Source organism: Chinchilla lanigera, unplaced genomic scaffold (genome assembly GCF_000276665.1).
Source record: "Chinchilla lanigera isolate Chin_1 unplaced genomic scaffold, ChiLan1.0 scaffold00010, whole genome shotgun sequence".
Taxonomy (NCBI): domain Eukaryota; kingdom Metazoa; phylum Chordata; class Mammalia; order Rodentia; family Chinchillidae; genus Chinchilla; species Chinchilla lanigera.
This window is the reverse complement of record NW_004955411.1, coordinates 10,746,174-10,767,601: the sequence shown is the minus strand read 5'-3', so window position 1 is coordinate 10,767,601 and position 21,428 is coordinate 10,746,174. Positions and strand designations below refer to the sequence as shown.

General features: G+C 37.1%; 1 protein-coding gene across 1 annotated transcript in view; it reads left to right on the top strand.

The window, feature by feature from the left end:
• Positions 1-21,428, top strand: part of Ube3d (ubiquitin protein ligase E3D) — a gene marked incomplete at its 5' end in the record, with an annotated part of 155,511 nt that overhangs the window by 30,011 nt on the left and 104,072 nt on the right. The window contains 4 exon segments of the mRNA XM_013510700.1: positions 7,127-7,196; positions 14,137-14,206; positions 15,170-15,278; positions 16,232-16,395. Coding sequence (XP_013366154.1) covers positions 7,127-7,196; positions 14,137-14,206; positions 15,170-15,278; positions 16,232-16,395 — 413 coding nt within the window.

Genomic DNA, 21,428 nt, shown 5'->3' with positions numbered 1-21,428 from the left:
TCTTTGTATATAGCTTACCATTGGGTTTTGTCTTTTTATCTTATCTGCTGATCAGTGTCTTTTGATTGGGAAGTTTAAACTGTTTACTTTTGAGTGTTAGGATTTAATTTGTCATTGTGTTATTTTCCTGTTGATGATTAATCCTCCCCTCTCCCTTTCTAGTTACCTGCTGTATTCATTCTGTGTGTATTCTGGTTACCCTTGTGTATTCATTCCATCATACTTTTTGGTATTGTTGGCTTCATTGTCCCTTTCTAGGATATCCTTCATGATTTTTTGGAATGCTGGTTTTGGGGTCATGAATTTCTTTAGGTACTCTTTGTCATTGAAAACCTCATTTCTACATCAATTTTGAAAGGTAGTTATGCAGGATATATTAGTCTGGGTTGGAAGTTTTATTTAATTTTTGAGCTTGAAACACTTCTGATTCTTCTGACCTTTAAGGTGTATATTGAAAAGTTTGCTGTAATTCTAATGGGTTTACTTTTATAAGTGATTTATTTATTTTTCTCCTGTAGCTTTAAGATTCTGTTCTTATGTTGGACTTCTGAGAGTTTATCTGTTATGTTTCGTGGAGTACTTCTTCTCTGATCATGACTCTTTGGGATTCTATATGCCTTACTTATATGCATGTTAAGCTCTTTCCCTACTGCTTAGAAAGATTTTTGCTATTATTTCTGTAAATAGGATTTGTATGCCATTTGTGCTGCCTTTTGATTTTTCACTAATTCTCATTCATCCTAAATTAGTAGTTTTCATGTCATCTAGCAGCTGTTGGTTCCAGTTTCCTTGCTCTCTTAATTTTTAAAGTATCTTAGTAGTTGGTCACCTGCCTCAGCCCTGTCCTCTAATTCAGACACTCTGTCCTCATGTTGATCACTTCTGCTGCGCATACTTTCAGTAAAATTTTTTATTTCTGATATTTGTCTGATACCTTTTCGTAATTTTTTCTCTAATTCTTTGCTAAAATTATCATTTATGTTTGTATCATTTTGTTGAGCGTGGGCAGCTTTTTATTATGTTCCTGTATGCTCACTGATCCTTTTGTTTATTATGTCCATTATCCATTTAGTTATATAATCTTTGAGCTCACTGGGCATCTTATTGATTTTTTTTTTTTGGTCTCTTTTTTATCATTTCCATATTCAGCTGTTTGGCTTTTTATTTTCTTCCAGTTGATGCCCTATTGATTGGTTTTGGGGGAACAGGAGTTTTTTTGAAAGCATTTTGTTGACTTCTTTTCTCATGTTTGTGTGTGTGTGTGTGGCGGGGGTGAAGGTTGCAGGAAAGATGTTATTGGTAGTATGCAGATCTCTTTGTTGGTATCTACTTTCTAGTGATGCTTTAGCTTTGGCTAATTTTTATAAAGCTTAATAATAAATTAGTAAATATGGAGGACAAGGAAGGGGAAAAGTGAAAGAAGTAAAATTTTAAAAATAAAAAAGGAAGATAAGAAACAGAAAAGTGAGATAAAGAATCTTATTAAGGAATAATAGAAAATTAATAGACTTAGATAAAAGTAACAGAAAAAAACAAACAAGAAAAGGAAGATAAAACAGAACAAAAAAATTAAAAAGGAAAAAATAGGAAAAAAACCCCCAAAACTTCAAAAAAAAAAAAAAACCACAAAACAAAACCAATGAAAAAAAGAGAAATGAATTATAAAAAATTCCTCTGTGTTTTTGAATGAATGTTTGTTTCTTTCCGAACTGTAGTATTCCAGTCCACCAGCTATGGTAAAAGGATATTGAGTCACTAGTCAGACCTATTTGTTTCCACACTCACATTTTTTATATGTGAAGGCTGAATCTTGCCCCACCTTACTGCTGGGTATGATCAGTCAGTGGTGTCCATCAGTAGTGTCCAGTCTCTTGCATTTTTCTTGTTCTTCTCTATACCAAATCGAAGCTTTCTCCACATAGATTTATGGCCTGTGGATTTGTTACATGTCCTCCATTTTGCTCCAGAGGCCCCTCTGCCCATACACCATAGGGTGTGGCAGCTGTATAGCTAAGTTGTGTTCCTGAGCACACTGGCAGGTCGGGAAAATAGAGCTGTGTGTGGACATAGACAGCAGAATGGGGTGGGGAGTGTGTCTAGAAGTCTGCCAGATTGAATGCCAGCACTTTCAGACCCAGCCCCCTCTGAAATGTGCACATAAGGGGCCTGGTTTCTCAACTTCAGGGGTGATGTAATGGAAAATGCCCCCCCAGCCAGTATACTTCAGTTTCTTAGTTGCCCAGGTAATAGTTCCTGTTCCATTTCTGGTTGCCTGTGTTTCTTAGCAAAGGCTGGTCACTGTGATGCATAGCAGGTCACTGTGATGCACATTGTATAAACCAATCCCCAATTGACAAACCATTCTGCTCTGTACTTCCTGCTTGCTTATCCCATATAAACCCTATACCCCCAGAGATCAGGGCCTGATATTTTGGGAATGATCCTGATCAGTGCCCGTTGATGTAAATAAATCTGCCTCTAAACCCTGGATGTTGTTTTGGTGCTTACTGTTGCAGTGGGACCCCCATGACCTCCCTAGCTTGAGCTTTAATGTCTCAGGTGGTCTGTCCTAGCTGTCCACTTTCCCTAGCTGTCACTTCTGACCCTATCCCACCCAGTCACTTCCAGAAATCTAGAAGTATAATTGTTCTGTAGCTCATTCCCCTTTCCAAAATAGCTCCTGATTAACTCCTTTCTGCTGGCTTGAACTACCGTGGTACATATGTGACTGCCCCTTACTGCTCACCGGGACAGTCTTGCATGTATCACCAGAGGTTCAGAGCTGCCCGTCAGCCAGACATAGAATTATGGTCCCGATTATGAACGTGTTAAACACTCTCACATATGATGCACACTGCACTGGATATCTTCTCCAACACTAGCCCGCCACGAAAGAGTCACCTTTGGAGTAAAACCCCATACTATTTTTGCAGTTTACACTAATCATGGGCTTTTCTTGGGGCTGTCACTGTTGGCTCCTGGAATCAACAGTCTGCTGTTTTTCTTACGACTTCTGATCTTCTCCAGGCTTCTCTTGTATTAGTGAAGATGGTTCCTCTCCCAGAGAGCCAGTGTTAGATTTCTGGACTGATTTGTTTTTTCTCTGTCTTGTGCACCATTTCTCCAGCTTCTAGGTAGTATCTAATTCTCTTGTCAGCTTCCTGCAGATTCCTAGAGATGTACTCTTTATATTTCTTTACCAAGTTGTTTTTCAGGTGTCTAGATTCCAGATCCCAGGGAGGCTGTGTTTTCTTGCCATTTTTAGTCTCTAGAATCTTATTTTCCAGCACAACAACAGCAAATGTTCCTCTTTGCATGAAAGCATAAGTGAAATGTTCTATGGAGACAATTATAAACAAAACGCATTATAGAGCACCTAACCAAAAATATTTTTGCTTTGAATAGAAAAATCCTTTCTTCTCAAGTTTTGATATTCTGATACCTTATTTTAGCTTCTAGGAAAACTCTTAATTTTTGCTAAGATTTAATGAGTATGGTCAGGGGTCTGGGGATTTAGCTCAGTGGCACGGCGCCTGCCTGGCAAGCGCAAGGTCGTGAGTTCAATGCCCGGTACCGGAAAAAAAAAACCAAAAAAAAAAAAAACAGTATGGTCAAATTCAAATGTAAAAACTATTGTCTTTAGAAAAGAATATCAATTTGGGGCCAGATAGATGTCTTTTACTGTAAGAAAGCAAGAAATTGCTGTGTGAACCTCTACAACTGAGCGCTGTGTACTGGCTTTGCGCACTACCTTCCTTCTAGCCTGAGCAAATAGGTTTCTTTCTTGGTTTCTACGTCTGTTATCTCTGATAGGAGTGATCCTGTCCAGTCACTCACCTTGGTCAGGTTCTGTTACCCGCCATCTGTGATGTGCTGAGTAAAATGGTGTGATGTTCTCAGCGTAAGAGTCAGAGGTGGCACAGTCTGAGGTTTCAGGAAGCCTGGACAAATGTTTGAGCCAGATGCGAGCCCATGTTTGCCTGTTTCCTCAGCAGAGACTTTCACAGAAAGACTGGAAAATCCGTACACATCCTCCAGCTAGCCTAGGGAAAAATGGAGTAAATTTGTGTATTATTGAAGGTTAATTCAGCATATGAAGGGATTCTCGGGAGTTCTTCCTATGGGGAAGAGCCATGGGGCATTTATGAAATTTTGCAAGTAATATGGGATTGAGGCTGGGCTACAAAGAAAAACCCGAATAGAAGTTGAGCAGTTGCTTTTGGTTTTTTGACTTTTTACTAAAGGAGGATATGTAGTTTTTACATCAAGATCTGAACACACAAGCACACACATGCAAGTGTGCATGAGCACGCAAATATAAACACACCAAAAGTAAAAGTTTCTTTAAAAATATCTACATGATGTTTGAGACAGTCATATTTTCTGTTCTATTTCATTTTTTTTTAAATGCTGGCTATAAATAATGGAATTAACTCCATGAATTGATTCCCACTAATGGTATGTGACCTGTAGTTTACAAAGCACTCAGTGCCTAGAAGCATAAGCTTTTGTATCAGAGTATCAGATTTAAATGTTGGCCCTGTTGGTTACTACTAACCTGTCCCTGGCACTCAGTTTAAATAATGCATCTTGTGCCACCTTTCAGGAAACAATTATGTCAAAGGAAAATACATTCAAACTTACACCAATCACTGAAAATTTTTTTTTTTTATTTTGAGGAGAATAGAAAGAAAACAATAAAAATGTGAGAATTTCAAAACAAGGTGACAGGAAATTAACAGTAGTTGTTTGTTGGTATCATCTGTAGTGACAGGTCCCGAGAACGAGGTGCCCGCGGATGAATAAGAAAAGGTAAATGATAGGAACAGAAGAGGCAGAAGTCTGGGATCGGGGCCCACAGCCTCTGGGACTGCAGCAGCCCCGATCACCCATCTCAGTCGCCTTTTATTAGAACCAAGAACGTAACTCAGACCAGCGGGAGAAATTCATTATCCCTTTCCATTTCTGCCTCTCAGCGGATGGTAACCATCCTCGGGCGAGCCTCCCACACGCCGCACCATGCGCACCCAGCACGGCTGGGGATCATAAGCCCACCATCAGTAATCAGTTCATTAGCAGTCACAGTCCTTCCCCCACAGTTGTTGTATTGCATATTGTTATCTTCAAAGTAGTTGCTCAGATTACCAGATATAAGCATGCAAAATTGATCAAATAATATAAGCACTAACTGTTCCTTTCAGTGAACTAATAGAAATTAGTAGTACAATTATCTTAGCTAACTTATATGCATGTAATTTCTGTTCTTTCTTTTCTCCTTTCCCCATTCCAGTTGTTCCTTCCTTTTGAGCAGTTTCTTTCTCTTTCACAATACCTACTGTACCTTTTTTGGCTCTTATTTACTCTTTCAGTTTCTTACACTAGGGAGAGAGTAGGATGCTTATACATGTGCATCTGATTTATTTCACTTATGAGTATGGTGTCTAGTTGGATCCATTAACTATAAAAGCCTCGAGTTTATCTTTCTTTATAGCTGAGTAATACTCCATTGTATAAAAATACATCTTTTTTTTATCCATTCCTCAGTTGATGGGCATTTGGGTTGTTTCCAAGATTTAGCTATTACAGATTGTGCTGCTATAACATGAGTATACATATATCTCGGTGGTATGATGTTTTCAATTCTTCTGGGAAAATACTCAGAAGGGGAATAGCTGTGTCAGATGGGACCCCTAATTCTATTTTTTTTTGAGGAATCTCCACACTGATTTCCACACCAGTCTATATCCAACAGTGGCGAGGCATTCCTATTTCCCCACAATCCCACCAGCATTTGTTATTGGTTGACTTTTTGATGATAACCATTGCTTCTGGGGTGAGATGGAATCTCAGTGTTGTTTTCATTTGCATTTCTTGAATGACCAATGAGGTTGAACATTTTTTCATATATTTATTTGCCATTCGTATTTCTTCATCTGAGAGGTGTATATTCATCTCAGATGCCCAATTTTTGATTGGGTCTTTGAATTTGGGGAGTCTGATTTTTTTCAGTCCTTTACATGTTGTAGATAGAAGGCCTTTGTCTGAGGGACAGTTGGCTATAAAACTTATTTTATAGATTGATCCATATGCTCATCCAACAAGAGAAAGTCCCTGGCCTTCCTCCCTTCACCCCACACTCTATTCTGCCGCTGCCTGGGGGAGCAGCCTCCAGAGTGTAGGACTTGTTTTTCCCAGTCCACCTCTTTATGGCAGTGGATAATGAGGTTGAGAGGCATGCTGTATGGGTTTAGCAAAAGTGTGGCTCCAAATTTGAAAAGAAGCATTCTTGGTTTAAGGATTAGGTGAGTACTAGCTGTCTTTTTTTTTTTTTTATCTTTTTGAGATGGGGTCTTGCTATGCAGTTCAGACTGGCCTTGAGTTCACTCTGTAGCCCAATCTGGTCTCGAACTCACAAAGATCTTCCCGCCTCACCCTCCCAAGTGCTGGGATTACAGGCACGTGCCACCTTACCCGGTGAATACTAGCTTTTTTAATACAAATCCTACACGATGAATTTGGATTTTTGAAGTTATGAAGTCTAATATTGTTTCAGAAATTTGTCTCAGAACACTGTCTTTTCAGTTACAGTGCATACCTTAAATATATGAAGTAGAATTACATGAACAAGTTAGATATTTTTAACTTTTGAGATATGGGTGGCTATGAGTTATAGGTTACTTTTACATAAATTGCACTGGACTAAGAGTCAGTATATATGATTTCAAGATCTGATTTTTCTGTCTTCTCTACACATGAGTTGAGGTAAGTTATTAACACTCTGCCTTTGTCACCTGCCATCTCTCTGTTCTACATTATAGGGATATTTGCAAGTGCTTTTTAGAAAAGTAAACTGCATTTTGTTGAGATTATTTGAAAACATTTGGTTTATCAAGAAGTGGCTAGGTTTAAAAAAGTCAGTCTCTGCATTATTATGTGTTAAGAGAAGAAAAAAAAAAGGTCCCTATGCATGTGAATTATGCATACAAGCTAACTGTATTCCCAGTATTTAGTAGAGGGCAGAATAAAATGTAAAGTTCAATGTACACTCTGGAGACTATGTTAAAATTATATATTCCTTTTACGAAAAGCTGAATGACATTTAAATGACATTTTTTCTGTTCTACAGGATCCAAAAGCAAATACCAAAGTAATTTGTAAGCGTTGCAAGGTAGTATTGGGAGAGACTGTGTCATCAGGTAAGAATTTCATACCAGAAAGCTAAAGTGATTGTCTCCTTATCTAAAGACAAACTGAGAGTTTGTAGTAAATATATTTGAAAGATTATTATTTTATAGACTTGATGCTTTTTAAACTAGAAACCAATTAACACGTCATGTCAAAACATTTGTATATTTTGACTTTTAGAAGTGCACAGCATTGATTTTTAGGTGTTGAGAAATTGGGTCATTTTCAATGTTTCATGTCCTCTTTGTAGTAGAAAGCGATTCTATAAAGTTTCTGTTTGTTTCTGTCCGTTGTTCTCAGAGATGGGAACAAGTTGCTTTGCTTGGTGGCCATCTGCCTCCAGGCTCTATTTTAGGCCTGGAGGTTGGAGAGGACCTGTTGAAATGGAAGAAAATACATTCAAAGTTTCATACTTTGTTCTGTTTTCTTTTCCCAGTCGTGTTAACTATATTTTCTGTAAACTCTGTGTTACACTACTTTAAAATATAATAATGAAGATCCTCATAATTAAAACATTGTTTAAAGATATAGTTTATAGTGTTGAGAGAGGCTACCATATGCTGTGTTAGCTTTGTGGGTGATGAGAAATCACTTCTAATGTAATTAATTAGAAAGTATAATGTAAGTGAAGCTGTTATATTTAAGGGAAGGCAGATGGTGTTATTTTCTGTTTGTTTTGCAAATCATCAAAATCTTACAAGTAGTTACTTACTCAGAAGGAGCAAAAAAGGAAGACAGAGTAGTGGTGGGGGAATGCTCTCCTCATCACCATTTTTGGAGAATGATAACAAATCCCTGGGGCTGGGGATTTAGCTCAGCGGCAAAGCGCCTGCCTGGCAAGTGCAAGGTCGTGAGTTCGGTTCGTGGTACTGGAGAAAAACCAAAAAACAAACAAACAAACAAACAAACAAAAAACAAACAAATCCCTTAAGCAAAGCCTTGGAAATTTAAAGTTTCTAATTAAATATCATGAACGGGTTTTAAATCCTTTTCTCTCCTCCATGAAACCCAGTTAAAATGTTAGTTAAGGAATAAAAAGGTAGGTGTGTAGCCAAAAAAGACAAATGAGGAGGAGATGTCAGTACTATAAACAGGAGGTGCAAGCAGGTTTCATTGGAATACACTTGACCCTCTGGGTGAGGTCATCTGAGTGAGAACTGAGCCAGTATTCATGTAGAGCTCTAGAACGGCATGAATTTGAAGGCCGCAGGTAACAGGAAAGGCAGTCTGAGGCAAGAAGCTCAAAGCAGGGTCATTAGTCAGACTCTGAGCTAGTAGTCTAATAAGTATGGAGGTATCAGACTCTTAAGTTTCCTCTTTCTCTTTGCAGTTTGCTTATGCAATCGTCCGCACAGAATTGGAGGACCTTTTCTTAGAATAATGAAGAATACTAGTAAAAGAAAAGACAGACCCTGATTCTTAGGGTCATGCAACCAAAATGGGCTTATGTTGTTCAGAGAGTTTCCATTCAGTCATCCTGTAGGCAGTAAACCATGTACTACACCTAAGAGCTTCTTCTCAATATTTCATTGCCTTATGCTTATTGGAAATTCCTCATATAAAAGAGATTGAGGCAAATAAATTATCAATCAAGAAAGTAAAATGAAAGAAGAAACAAATTATGTACAGAGCACAAGAAAATAAAAAAGACCCTTGGAGACCTGAAACAGTGTAGCTTTGATAATTAGAAAAACATGGGATTAAAAATGTAATAGCTTAAAAGATCAGAATACTTTACTGGGAGATAAGATTAAGGAGCTACTCCCAAATTATACCAAAAGACAGAGATTGAAAATTAGAAAAGAAATATAAAAAGATATCATTATTTAAGTTTCCTGTTGATAGGGTCATGGTCTATTTTGCTTGTCCCTTGTTTCTTATCTCTTAGATTACTACTCTCTGACACATAAGCAGTACTTAGAAATTTCTGTTGAGTGAGTGAATTGAGAGTTCAGAACACCCAATATCTAGCAAATAGAAATCCTAGTGAGAACAGAGAGAGGATGTAGGAAATGATTACAGAACAAAACTAGCAAAAGCACTTCGCATGACTATTTTTGAGAGCTAAAGTTTCAATTTCTTAATGAAAAGGAATTACTAAGTACCCAGTGTAATTAATAGAGGGATAAAATGGAACAGTTTTACAGTCTTAGCAATAAATTTTCCAGAGGGGAAAAAGCAGTTAGGGTACAATGGATGACAAATTAGAACAGCATTGAACTTAATAGTAGAACTGAAAACTAGACGATAATGAAGTAATCTCTTCTTAATTTGGGACAAAGTTATGTCCCAGAATTCTATGCCCAGTCAGATACGAAGTTAATATCTGTTCTTTTGGAAATAATAAAATTTCAAAATATAGACCCCATGAGCATATTTTCCTTAGGAATCCTAAATGAATGTGTGTCACTAAAACGAGGGATTTAACTTTGAGATGACATAGGAAACAGGTTATCCAAAACAGAAAAACAAGGTAGCAAAGGCCATGAGTGAGAGATGTACAGCTGACTTAGAGAAAAAACAGCTTGGATTGAAGCAAGGAGAGGGAAGATTACAGTAAAGACTATTTTCATTATGAAGTGGAATTAGTAAATTCTGCCATGTCCCCATGTAACTAAATACCCTTGAGAGGAATGGGAGGAATTAGCTAGAGGTTCTTGGGAAAATAAACAAATGGAAAAAGAAAGCAGCTATTCATTACAGCAAAAGCAAAAGGTTGAGGAAGAAAGGAAACACCTTCATAGTATCATTTTGGTCATAATAATGTCAGTGCTGGATAGTCATTTACATAACATTATGATGCACTGGAAGGATATGAGTCAGTGTAAGTGATTTTGTATGAGGTGTCTAAGAGCTATGTACATGTCTGCTCTAAAAGTAAATTGATAGGACTCTGTTTCTTAAAATGATGTTAAGAAAACGGACAGTTCCATCCCACAAAGAGCAAGTACAGAATTAGACAAGGTCACAGAAATTTTTTTACTATCATAAATGCCAGAGAGTTTGAAAGTTTAGGAAGACTTCTGAATTTCCTTTGCTTTTGACTGCATTCCTCAGTCCACAAATAACTTGGGCTGCAGAAGGTAATTTTTCTAGGAAGTCTTACTTGTTTAAGGTATTTGAGCAGCACATCTCCCTGGATGATTTGCCAACGGCTAAACTGTGCAGGTCTAGTAGATACTATAGGGGGCCAGGCTGATCAGGATAAAACTGAACAGAGATATTAGTGACCATACGCTATGGGGAGACAGATTTCACAGTGTAAGTCCAGACCGGTTAGTTGGCTAGTATACTGAACCAACAACCTTCAGTGAGAATAAAACAGAATCTGGAGTTGCTATGAAGTATTACATATAGTGTCCGACTTTATCAGACATGCAAAGAAATGAGAGATTCATATTTAGGACACTAAAAGGACTCAGTAAACAGGTGCTAAGTATAAATGTTGGATTTAACAATATGGATTTAGATGAATATGTTAATGTAGTTACTATGAACATGGCAAAAAATTAAGAGAAAAAAATCTTTGACCAAATAGCAAATATCAACAAATTGGAAACGTCAAAAAAAGGACAAGTTGGTAATTTCAGATTGAAACATGTAACGAAAAAGAAGACTTCACTAGATGATTTAAACATAGAGTTCAAATGACAGAACATTTAAAAAATTATTGAGCTTGTAGATAATACAAATGATCAAATTCAAAGAACCCAGCAGATATAATCTGAAGTAAAATGAACAGAACCTCGTATCTGTGGGGCAATATCGAGTCTTTCTTCAAATGTGCAAGTGGATATTCAGAAGATGAAGAGAAAAGAAAGAGCCAGAAAAAAACTGTAGAAAAACAATGGCTAAAATCTTGTCAAATTTGAAGAAAAATATTCTTTCAGAGCTAAGAATTTCAGTGAACCCACAGCAGTTAAAATCAAAGAGGAAGAGAGAATCTTGAAAGTAGCAAGAAAACAAAACCAAATATCATATGTGGGGATTTCATGAGACAACTAAGGTAGATTTCATATTGACCTGTAGAAAGCACAAGTAAAATGTGCAAGTATTGGGGGGAAAAGACCTGTCAACCAGCATTGCTATATCCAGTAAAATTTGCCTTTAAACAAAAACAAAATAAAATATTTGTAGATAAATACTTGGAAATGACATATTACAAGCGGTCCTTCTCTACAAAAATTCCTCAGGCTAACGTGAAAGACACTAGATGGTAACTGGGACCCACCGAAGAAAGGGTGAGTGGGGAAAGTGGAAAATGAGTGAGAAAATTACCACAAAAGCAAGTATGCATTGTACGCAAGTCAGAGTTCTCCTGCAGTTTGCTAATTTTCTAATGTCAGAGATTTGTTTTTATTGTCGTGAGGACAGAAGTGAAAATCTCCGTAAGAAGGGCAACCGTGTCTCCACAAAAATCTGAAATTCTAAAAGCCATGCCCTCACAGGGCAGGGAATTAAGTGAGAGAGCTGTGTAAGATCATAAATAGATATTAATCCTTAGGGATGTCAGGAAATTTCAATTTTTTTTTTTCTGGTACTGGGAATCGAACTCATGACCTTGTACTTGCCAGGCAGGCGCTGTGCCACTGAGCTAAATCCCCAGCTCTCAAATCTTGAACTTGGTAAAGTCTACCTTGGACTGGACTTGTACCTTGATAAAATCTAATGCAGATCACCTCTGGAGGAAAATACTTCCATTGTAAAAGTCATTATTCCCACAAATAGTTTTTTCAAGTAGTATTCAGCGTACAACTAAAGATAAGCAGGCAAACAAGTTAAGTAGACTTCCATCATGAAGATCTAACAAAAACCAGATGAGAGTGGGAATAGACTTTTTAGTGGGGTTATAGTATATAAACTGTAAACCAACCATATTTAGTCTATTTATCAGTACAAAAGACTTGAAGATAGTGGAACAAAAAAGGAAACTTTAGCACTAAGTGTATTTGGAAAAAGATACAATAGAGTTTCTTTTTTTTTTTTTTTTTGGTTTTTCTCTGGTACTGGGAACCGAACTCACGACCTTGCGCTTGCCAGGCAGGCGCTTTTGCCGCTGAGCTAAATCCCCAGCCCCACAATAGAGTTTCTTAAAAAAAAAAACTATTATGTATCAAGCAGTGTTTACTAGAGAAACGGATAGAATAGAAGATGATACATATGTATAAGAACTCACAGTGGTCACCCACAGAGTCAGATGAAGAAGCTGAGGTTTGTCTGCACACCGGAGACCTGAAGGATCCAGTGAAAGGTCTGCAGCTCACTGTAGTGTCCGGCGTGAGTCCGTATCAGGAGACTGATGGGTCTGTGCTGGAAGCCAGGAGATGATGTCCAAGGGGAAGGTGAAGACGGGTGCTCCTCTGAAGAAACAAGCAGACCCATCCTTCTGTGTACCATCCGCGTGACCAGCCGCCCTGGGGTGGGTCTTCCACATCCAGAGTGTGGAATTGCTAAGCCAGTTTACTTGACCTTCTCTTCCTCAAATAGACCTGATCAGTGAACATCATATATTATAATTGAAATTACAAATTCAGAGGGTAGTTTAATAGCACAATAGGTACAACTTGAAGGAAGAATCAATGAACAGAAGATAGATGAGAAGAAAAGTCTGTAATCCTGTGCATAGACAAAAAAACATAAAATATACCTGGAATGCAGAATGAGAATTGACATGTGCTTAATCTGACTTATTCAAAGAAAAGAGGTAAAAAATAGGGCATGGACAATATTTGAGCAGAAAATTGTTGAAAATTTTACAAAAGTGATGGAGAATAACAATTTACAGATCCAAGAGGTACAGTGAATTCTAATTCATTGAGGTCCAGGTAAGATAAATACAAAGAAATCTATACCTAGATACATCAAAGTAAATCTGCAGAAAGGAAAGCAAAGAGAAAATCTTAAAAGCAGCCAAAGAAAAATGACAGATGTCTTCAAAGGAGCAGAAGTAATTTGAAGACAGTGGAACGATGTCGTCAATGTGTGCAAAGAAGTAACTGTTAACCCTAGAATTTTATGGCAAAGGAAACTATCCTTCAGCAAAGAAGGCAACGATAAATACATTTTTCTGACAAACAAAAACTGGGATAATTCACCACTGATAGTTCTTCAGAAAAAGAATACCCATTTTTGTAATCATATCGAGTATTCTGCCTTATCACTTAAAAATATTTTGTTTAATACTAAAAGAAATGATTTGAATTTACTTTTAGTAATAATGAGATTAAATGTTTTAACAGTTTTTTTAAAAAAAACAAGACAGCTGTGTTTATATTGATGTCTACTAATTGTATCTCTGTTGTTTAAACTGTTAGGTAAACTAAGTAATTTGATAACCAGATTTAGTGAGACTTACACATTAATACAGTTAGTGAGTTATAAGTAAAAGGCCTTTTTCAGTGACTCCTAGGCTATTTTATAGAAATGAGAAAATTCTACGTTATTCTATGGAAATGAAGAAATCTAATTGCTAATTTCGTATTAGTGGGTTCACGCTGTGATGTGGCTGGTTTTTATAACCCTGCATATGTGCAAAGAGACTCTAGCTGCTTCACATCCACGTTGGGCGTGAATTTCCAAACAGACACGGTGCAGTCTGGGGCCTTGGACCTATGCCCTTGTAGTCGTCAGTGCTCTCTTTGGAAAAAAGTTTTTAGAAAATATTTACTGAGTGTCAATTTCACCCGTATATTGAGTATTCAATTTGGGGTATCATAGTAGAGGGCCAACATACCCACAATAAACATATTACTGTATTGGATCAAAAGGTGGAGGGAGGCCAGTGAGAAGAGAGGGAAAGGGTGTGAGAAAGGAATTAAGGTGTCTTACTTCCATGTGCTAATCCACATGAGGAATGCAAACACTGCGTACTGCAAACATGTACTAATAAAACATTTTTTAAAAAATTAGTATATTGGAAAGATTTTTAATTGTGTTCCTTTTTGTTTCCAGAAACCACTAAGTTTTATATGACAGAGGTAATTATTCAGCCATCTGAGAGAAGTTTTTCCGTCATACCAAGGTACAATAACAAATTAAGCTTATTTTATAATTTCAAATGTAGAAAAGTAGGTACAATTTGTGGGGGATTCATTTTTATTTATAACTCTAGTTAGAAAGGGAGAAAAAACTTTTGAGAAAGGTGGTTGAACCAAACCACACATATGAACAGGTTGAGGACTTATTTATGTTTTGCTTGTATAATGGTATAGACCAATGATGGCAAATGTTTTAGAGCTTTTAGACCGTCCACTGCAGAGTGTGTGCCATAGCTCTTGCACCACTGGTTAGACAAATGTGTCTGTATTCTGAAAGTGTGTGTGTGTGTGTGTGTGTGTGTGTGTGTGTGTGTACATGCATGCATGTGAGCACACATGCATGCTTCTGTCCTTGTATCAGGTATGCAGACCAACTTAATGAGACACTGTCTCAAGATTTTTTAAAAAGGGGGGGATGCGAGAAAAAAATTTGAAAAGGTACCTACTGTATTAATGTTTCTTTTCTTTTCATCATTTTACTTTACAAACAAAACTTAACTGGTATCTTTGATTTGTTTATAGATAGTAAAAAATTATGGCAACCTAATTATAAACTGCAGTTTTATCCTACTGTTACTTTCAGGAGATCTAAATAGAAAAAAAATCATAGGTAAAACTATGTTTGGGAATAAATTTCTCATATTCTTTTGTAACTTAGTTATTCACTGTTTAGTGTGCTATACAGCAGAAATGGAAGATCGACTTGTTCTAATGTGATGCTTTTTGTCAGTGGGGGAATAGTTTGATTTGGGGTGAAAATGTATTAATGATTAAAGAATATGATTAAAATATACTAAAATTAGCCCAGACTATGAGGAAAGGGGTGGTGGATACAAAAGTATGACATGCTGGTGTCTCTGCCTTTTGGGTACCCTCTGGGTGTTTTTGGCTTGTCTCCCTAGTTCCTAGGAGAGGCACGCTATGAAAACTGGTTTCTGTTCAAATAGGTCTCCGTTTGTCCAGAGCGTGGTCGCGCAGTGTCTGGTGGAACTGTCCTCAGCTAGAAGCACTTTTAGATACACTATTCAAGGTCAGGATGGCAAAGTGTACATCTTGGTAAGAAATTATTTCATCCAGTTCTTTATATCCTAGTAATCCAGTCTCAGAAATTATTTTTCTCATTCTATTAATTTTCAGGTCTGGTAGAAAAATGATCAAAAATTGAATTTTCACTAGGTTTAATGTATAAATGACACTTTTTAGTGTAGTAACAAATGACTGAGCACTGTTGTGTACTAGATTCTAGGGATATACAGAGAAAGAAACCCTGGTTCCTGTTCCTTAGAAGCTCAAATTACAAAGTATGATTTTTTACTCTCAGTTTATAATGGCTTTTTTGTTCAGTACAACATCATTCTGTGTCGTTTTTCTTTGTGTGTGATACTCTTTAAAGTATATTTTATTACTCCTATTGTTTCTGATTGCCTCTCACACCTGAAGTTGGAGGAACAGTGCCAAGTTCTGGAGAGAGGCTCTGTGGTTAGCGGAAGCATTCCTTACATGTACTGTGGGGTCTAATATTACACTGCCCCTGCTCATTGTAATGCTCTGCTGAAGTGAATCTGGGCATTTGTCTGGAAAACCGAGCATCATGGCCCAACTATTTTATCCAGCTAGTTAACATATATTGAGCACTTATTTGAAAGGGACTGTTCTAGGTGTTCAAGCTGGAACAAGCATACCTTTAAAGAGCTCAGAAAGTAATTTCTTCTTAATTCGGTTCCTGCTTGTTGCCTGTGTTTCAATTAGGCTGTTTTTGCCCCTGAATGATTTCTAAGAGGTCTCTAAATTACAAATAATGTTATTATTTCTGTATTAAATATTTTTTCCTAGTTCCCTTTTTTTTTAATGTTATGAAATGCTTCAAAAACTGTACCCTACTTACAAATTAGATACACAAATCTCCATTTTTCTCTGGTATATTTCATAGTATTTTTTGAATGGTTATACAAGATATAGATATAGTGGCAATATTTTCCTAAAAGGAGCTTTTCTCTCCATACCTTTAGCTCTGGCTCTTAAATTTAGACAGTTTGGTGGTTGACTCTTTGAGAAGTTCCAGGCACATCAAAAAGTTCCCCTTATTCGAAGACACATTGAAATCAGACAACATTTCTGCCCGGAATGCTGTCAAGGTGCTGTACCTGCCGTGCATCAAAAATCGGAATGAAAAGTAAGTTGTATTCTTGTTTTCTTTTTGGGGATGGGGTACGGGGAATCGAACTCAGGACCTCATGCTAGCCAGGCAGGCGCTGCGCCACTGAGCTAAGTCCCCGGCCCCCTCTTGTTTTCTTATCACGTGCAGTGGTTTAGTTCCTGTTGCCCTGCTGATATTAATCAATTGGAGCACTAAATGGTTCTATATCACTTCCCTGTTTGAAGCTTCCAAATCCATGCTGCCAAATGTGATTTTAAAGTACACTGAGTTATTACAGAGGAGGAATAATGGATACTAGCATGGGGAAAGTTTGCTTTTACTTTCAAAATAATTAGTCTTTTTTTGTGTAATCTCAGCTGTCAATAGGTATAGGTGCAGAGCTATATCAGACTAACTCCTACAAATACCTAGTGATAAGCACTTCCCAGGCATTCAGGATCGCAGTAGTGGAGAAGCATAGTTCCTACCTCCTGAGGTTATCATTTGAACAGGGGAAGCAGACAATAAATGAAACCAACCAAAGCAATTAAAAATTTATGTCGTGCTATGTGTTCTGCACTCATCTAAGCTCCTCTGAGCTTCACGCTTACTTAAGGCTAGCAACAGCCCTGTGGGGTGGGTACTGTTGTCACCCCTGTCGTAAAGATAAGGACACTAAGATCCAGGTGGTGAATTACTGTGGTGAAATGAAGCAAGGCAAGGTAATTGGATAGTGGAAGGATGGGTGGAGGAGGTTGTCATTTCATAGTGAAAAGTTAGAGATGATTCCTCAGATAAGTTGCTATTTAAGTGGAAAACTTCAAAGAAGTGGAGTTATGAGCCCTATCTAAGGGAGGAGCATTCCTAGTGGAGGGACAGCACGTATTTTATTTGGGCAAATGGGAAGTTTGTATATGTAGGTACTCTCCTATGGGTTTGATCATATCTGGACTAGGAGCAAAGAGATGCCAGGTTTTTTCTGGGAAGTAAATGAGACAGTTTTTTTAAAAATTGCTTTTAAAAAATTACACAAACAGCCCAAATCATAAGCTTCAAATACTTAGAAACGTACATAAACTAAATGTGAAAGTTCTTTATCATGTCCCTCTCTAGAAGTACTAATTGTGCTGAATATTCTTCTACTCCTTTTTCTGTTCATTTTGCATTGTAATATAATTTGAATAATTCACCTGTCATTTACACTTAAAAAATAAAATGCTCTGTCTTAGTGATTAAAAAAAAAATGCTCTGTCTTAGTGATTGTTTTCCATGTCAGTGCTTGACAGTTTATGACATGGATAGATTGTAATGATATTAACTGTTTTTTGATTGGTGGAACTTGGGTTACTACTTTTAGCTTTTATAATTCATGTTAAACTATATACTATTGCATATGTAAGTTTTCCTTTTAAGAAGAGGGATTTCTAAAGGTATAACTACTGAGTCAAAAGATATGCACATTTAAAATTTTAGTAGATAATCTCAAATTGTGTTTGTAAAAAGGCATCGCAAATTTGTACTCCCACCAGAAGCTCCCTTCAGTGCCTGTTTCTCTGTGCTCTCACCCAGACTACCGATTACAGTTTTGCCCATCTGATGCTAAACTAAATAAAGCAAAACAGGTTTAATCAGCTGTCCTTGTATTTTAGTAAGGGGTGATCAGAGAATACGGTTGGTTGGTTTGTTTATTTTGGAGGAAGGGTGTCTATGTAGTTTAGGCTAGCTTTGAACTCACTATGTAGCCCAGGCTGGCTTCAAACTCACAGCGATCCTCTTGCGTCAGCCTCCTGAGTACTCTTCCACCACACCTGGCTAGAATATGTTCATGTATTTTATGCTTTTGAGATTTTTGAGGGGGAGTTGAGTCAACTTTTGAGCCATTTAGTGATTATGTTATGTTGGAGTTGTGTGTGTGTGCACCTTTATATATTTCAGTTTATATAGTCAAGTTTATTAAAACACTTTATGTTCATCTTTCAACCTATTTGAAATTTAGACTTGTGAGGTTTAATCACACAATGGTTATGAACGTCATTGTCTTTTGTTTTTCATATCAGTTTTTCTATTTTGAAGCTGTGTTATTAGATACATAGTTTGTGCACAACAATTTAGCTCATTGCATATTTTGTCAATAGATTTCAATCCTTTTTCACTTGATATTATGTTTCTTATATTTCTCATTTGCCTTATGTGAATACTGCTGTCTTTGCTATTAAAAAATTACTGACTTCTTCCGTATTTTGCATTTCTTTATTTTCACCTATTCTGTGTCATTTTATCTTAGGTATAGTGTCTTATTAACATGTATCTTGTAAACCACTTCTAGTTGGATATTTTAACACTCTGGCGTGTGAGTCTCCTCATTTTAGTAATGAATTTGATTAACTCATATTTACTATGACTGTTTGATATTATTTTATTTTTTATTTTTTTGCGGTACCAAGGGTCGAACTCACGACCTTGCGCTTGCCAGGCAGGCGCTTATGCCACTGAGTTATATTCCCAGCGCCTGTTTGATATTATTGAATGTAGTCTGCTTCCCACCCTGCCCCTTCAGTACTGGGGGTTGAATCCAGGCCATTTACTTATTTTTAAAATTTTGAACTGAGGTTTTGTGAAGTTGCTAAGTTGCCCAGGCTGGGCTCGAACTTGAGATCTTCCTGCTTCATCCTCTCAGAATGGTAAGATTACAGGCATTTACCACCCTGCCTGGCTTAGTCTGCTGTCTTTTAGGTTAGTTGCCTTCTCTGTCATTTCTTTCCTCTAAGGGTTTGGAAGAAAAAGGTATGTCTTTCAAAATTATTTTTATGGGTAATCTTAAAATTTTTATATATGTAGTTAAAGTAATTCCTTTTGCGATCGATATCTAAGTTTGTACTCTTCACTAGAACAAGCAAGAGTTTCACATCTCTCTTTTCCCCTCTCTTACCTACTTCCTAATATTGAGATGATCTGTGATTCTGGTGATGGTGACCGCTCTTCTTTTTTAGAGAGTCAAGCCAGTGATCTGAGCCATTTTTTTTTACCTCTTACTCTCATGTATCCATGACTATAAATGCTTTTATGTATTTTTGTCGTTTAAGTATTTCCATAATAATGTGTAATGTTTGATATGTTTTAAAAATATTTATAAATAGTACACTTTTCCTGCAATTCGTTTTTTTCCCTTTAATGTTGTTTCATTTTTTAATTTGATAAAATTTTTAATAGTTCTTTTAATCTTGGGCTATATTAATCCCTGAAAGTCTGAAAATGTCTTATACCTATTCTTTTTCTTTGAAAATCCTCCACATTTTCTTTTTATCTTTGGTTTTCTAAGATTTCAGATAGATGTGTCATAAATGTGAGTGTTCACTCAAAATTTTCTTATGTCATATTTGTGCTTAGTGGTACAATAATTCACTGTCAGAATGCTAATTACACTTAAAGACTTCTATTTTCTATTAACTGTTTTTTCTTTGTGTGTTAGCTTTTTGGTTTTTTAAAAAGAGGGGTCGAGTTTAGTACTTCTTCTTCACAACTTTGTTCCCCAAAGTGTCTGACGATTGACTGGAATTCCTGCCTTGAGATGGGACCTCCATGCCCGCTAGGACCATGTCTTCCTTGGGCACCCTCAGGAATACATGTAAAAGACCTGAAAACATACGATTTGTATGTGTACAATGTACAGAGGGTTCTGGTCGTCTTTATGTACGATAATTACATTTCATCGATTGGTGCCTGTAGGCGCTTGGTCCATAGTCTGCCTTTATAGATTAGTGAAAGACAACTCAAAGGATGTGCCAGGCTGGATGTGCCCATTTGTCTTTTGGCAACTTAAGGATGTAGTTGTAGACTCAGTTACGGTGATAAATCTTGTATTCGGTATATGTAAAATCTTCACGCTACACTTCCTTTCTTGAGTGTTATAAGAATTTGGTGTATTTGCCCCATTATTTTGCTTGTTATTAACAAATTCCCATGAGACTGGAAATATGATGATTATAGTCACTCATGTTCTACTGTATCTGATTACTAGTCTCTCCCACCCCTTTAAATTCCAGATATCTTGGGGAAAAGTTGTTACTTAATAAGTGAATTTTATTAGCTTATGTGTTGTGTCAAAGTACTTCTGTTGTGCTTTTCCTTCTGCTGTTTTTGGCTGTTTGTCCCCCAAGGTAGGAACGGCCTTTTGCAGTTGGGTAAACATGCTCTGAGTTACTTCTCTTGTCCTTTAAGGACATTCGTGTCTTCCTTTCTGGGGGCATGACTGAGCAAACTCTAGACTCTGGCATATTTTTGACACACGAGGTGGTGCGTTAACTATTTTTAGTCCAGTTGGCTAAAATTCTTTTCTAGTGGAAGTGTGGATTGCCAGATGGTAGTCTAAAAGAGGAAAATAGCAAATATAACCATGATTTTATTTCCTTGAACACTCACAAAAAAAGTGGCATATAATATTTTTAGAATGTTCTTTCTTTCTAGCAATCATTCTCAACATTTGAAGTATGTTATTTTTTGTCCCTTTCCTCCTTGCTCTAACTAGTTTCACATGTTGATGAGCACTAAGTTTTTCCTGTGTCACATTTTGTATTAGTAGTATATTCTATCTTATATCTGCATTCTTTGCTTATCAGCATTTAGATCATATGTATTAACTTTTTAGCTTTGGACTCTAACTTCTGTCGTGTATGCCAATTTGTCACTTCATCTGTGGCCTCAAATTCTCTATGCTGGGGGTGATTTTGTGCCACAAAGGACATCTGGGGATATCTAAAGACATTTTTTTTTTTTTTTTTTTTTTTTTGAGATAGAGTCTCACTGTGCAGTTCAGGCTGGCGTTGGGCTCACTTTGTAGCCCAGGCTGGTCTCGAACTCACAGTGATTCTCCTGCTTCAGCCTCCCTAGTGCTAGGATTATAGGCATGCACCACCATACCCAGCAAGAAGACATTTTTGGTTACAACTTGGATGACTACTGCCCCCCTAGTAAATAGGAATTCTCTAACCATCCTGTAATGCATGTGGCAGCCCCTCCCCAGCCAACAAAGAATTTTCTGGCCCCAAATGCCAGTAGTACCAAAACTGAAA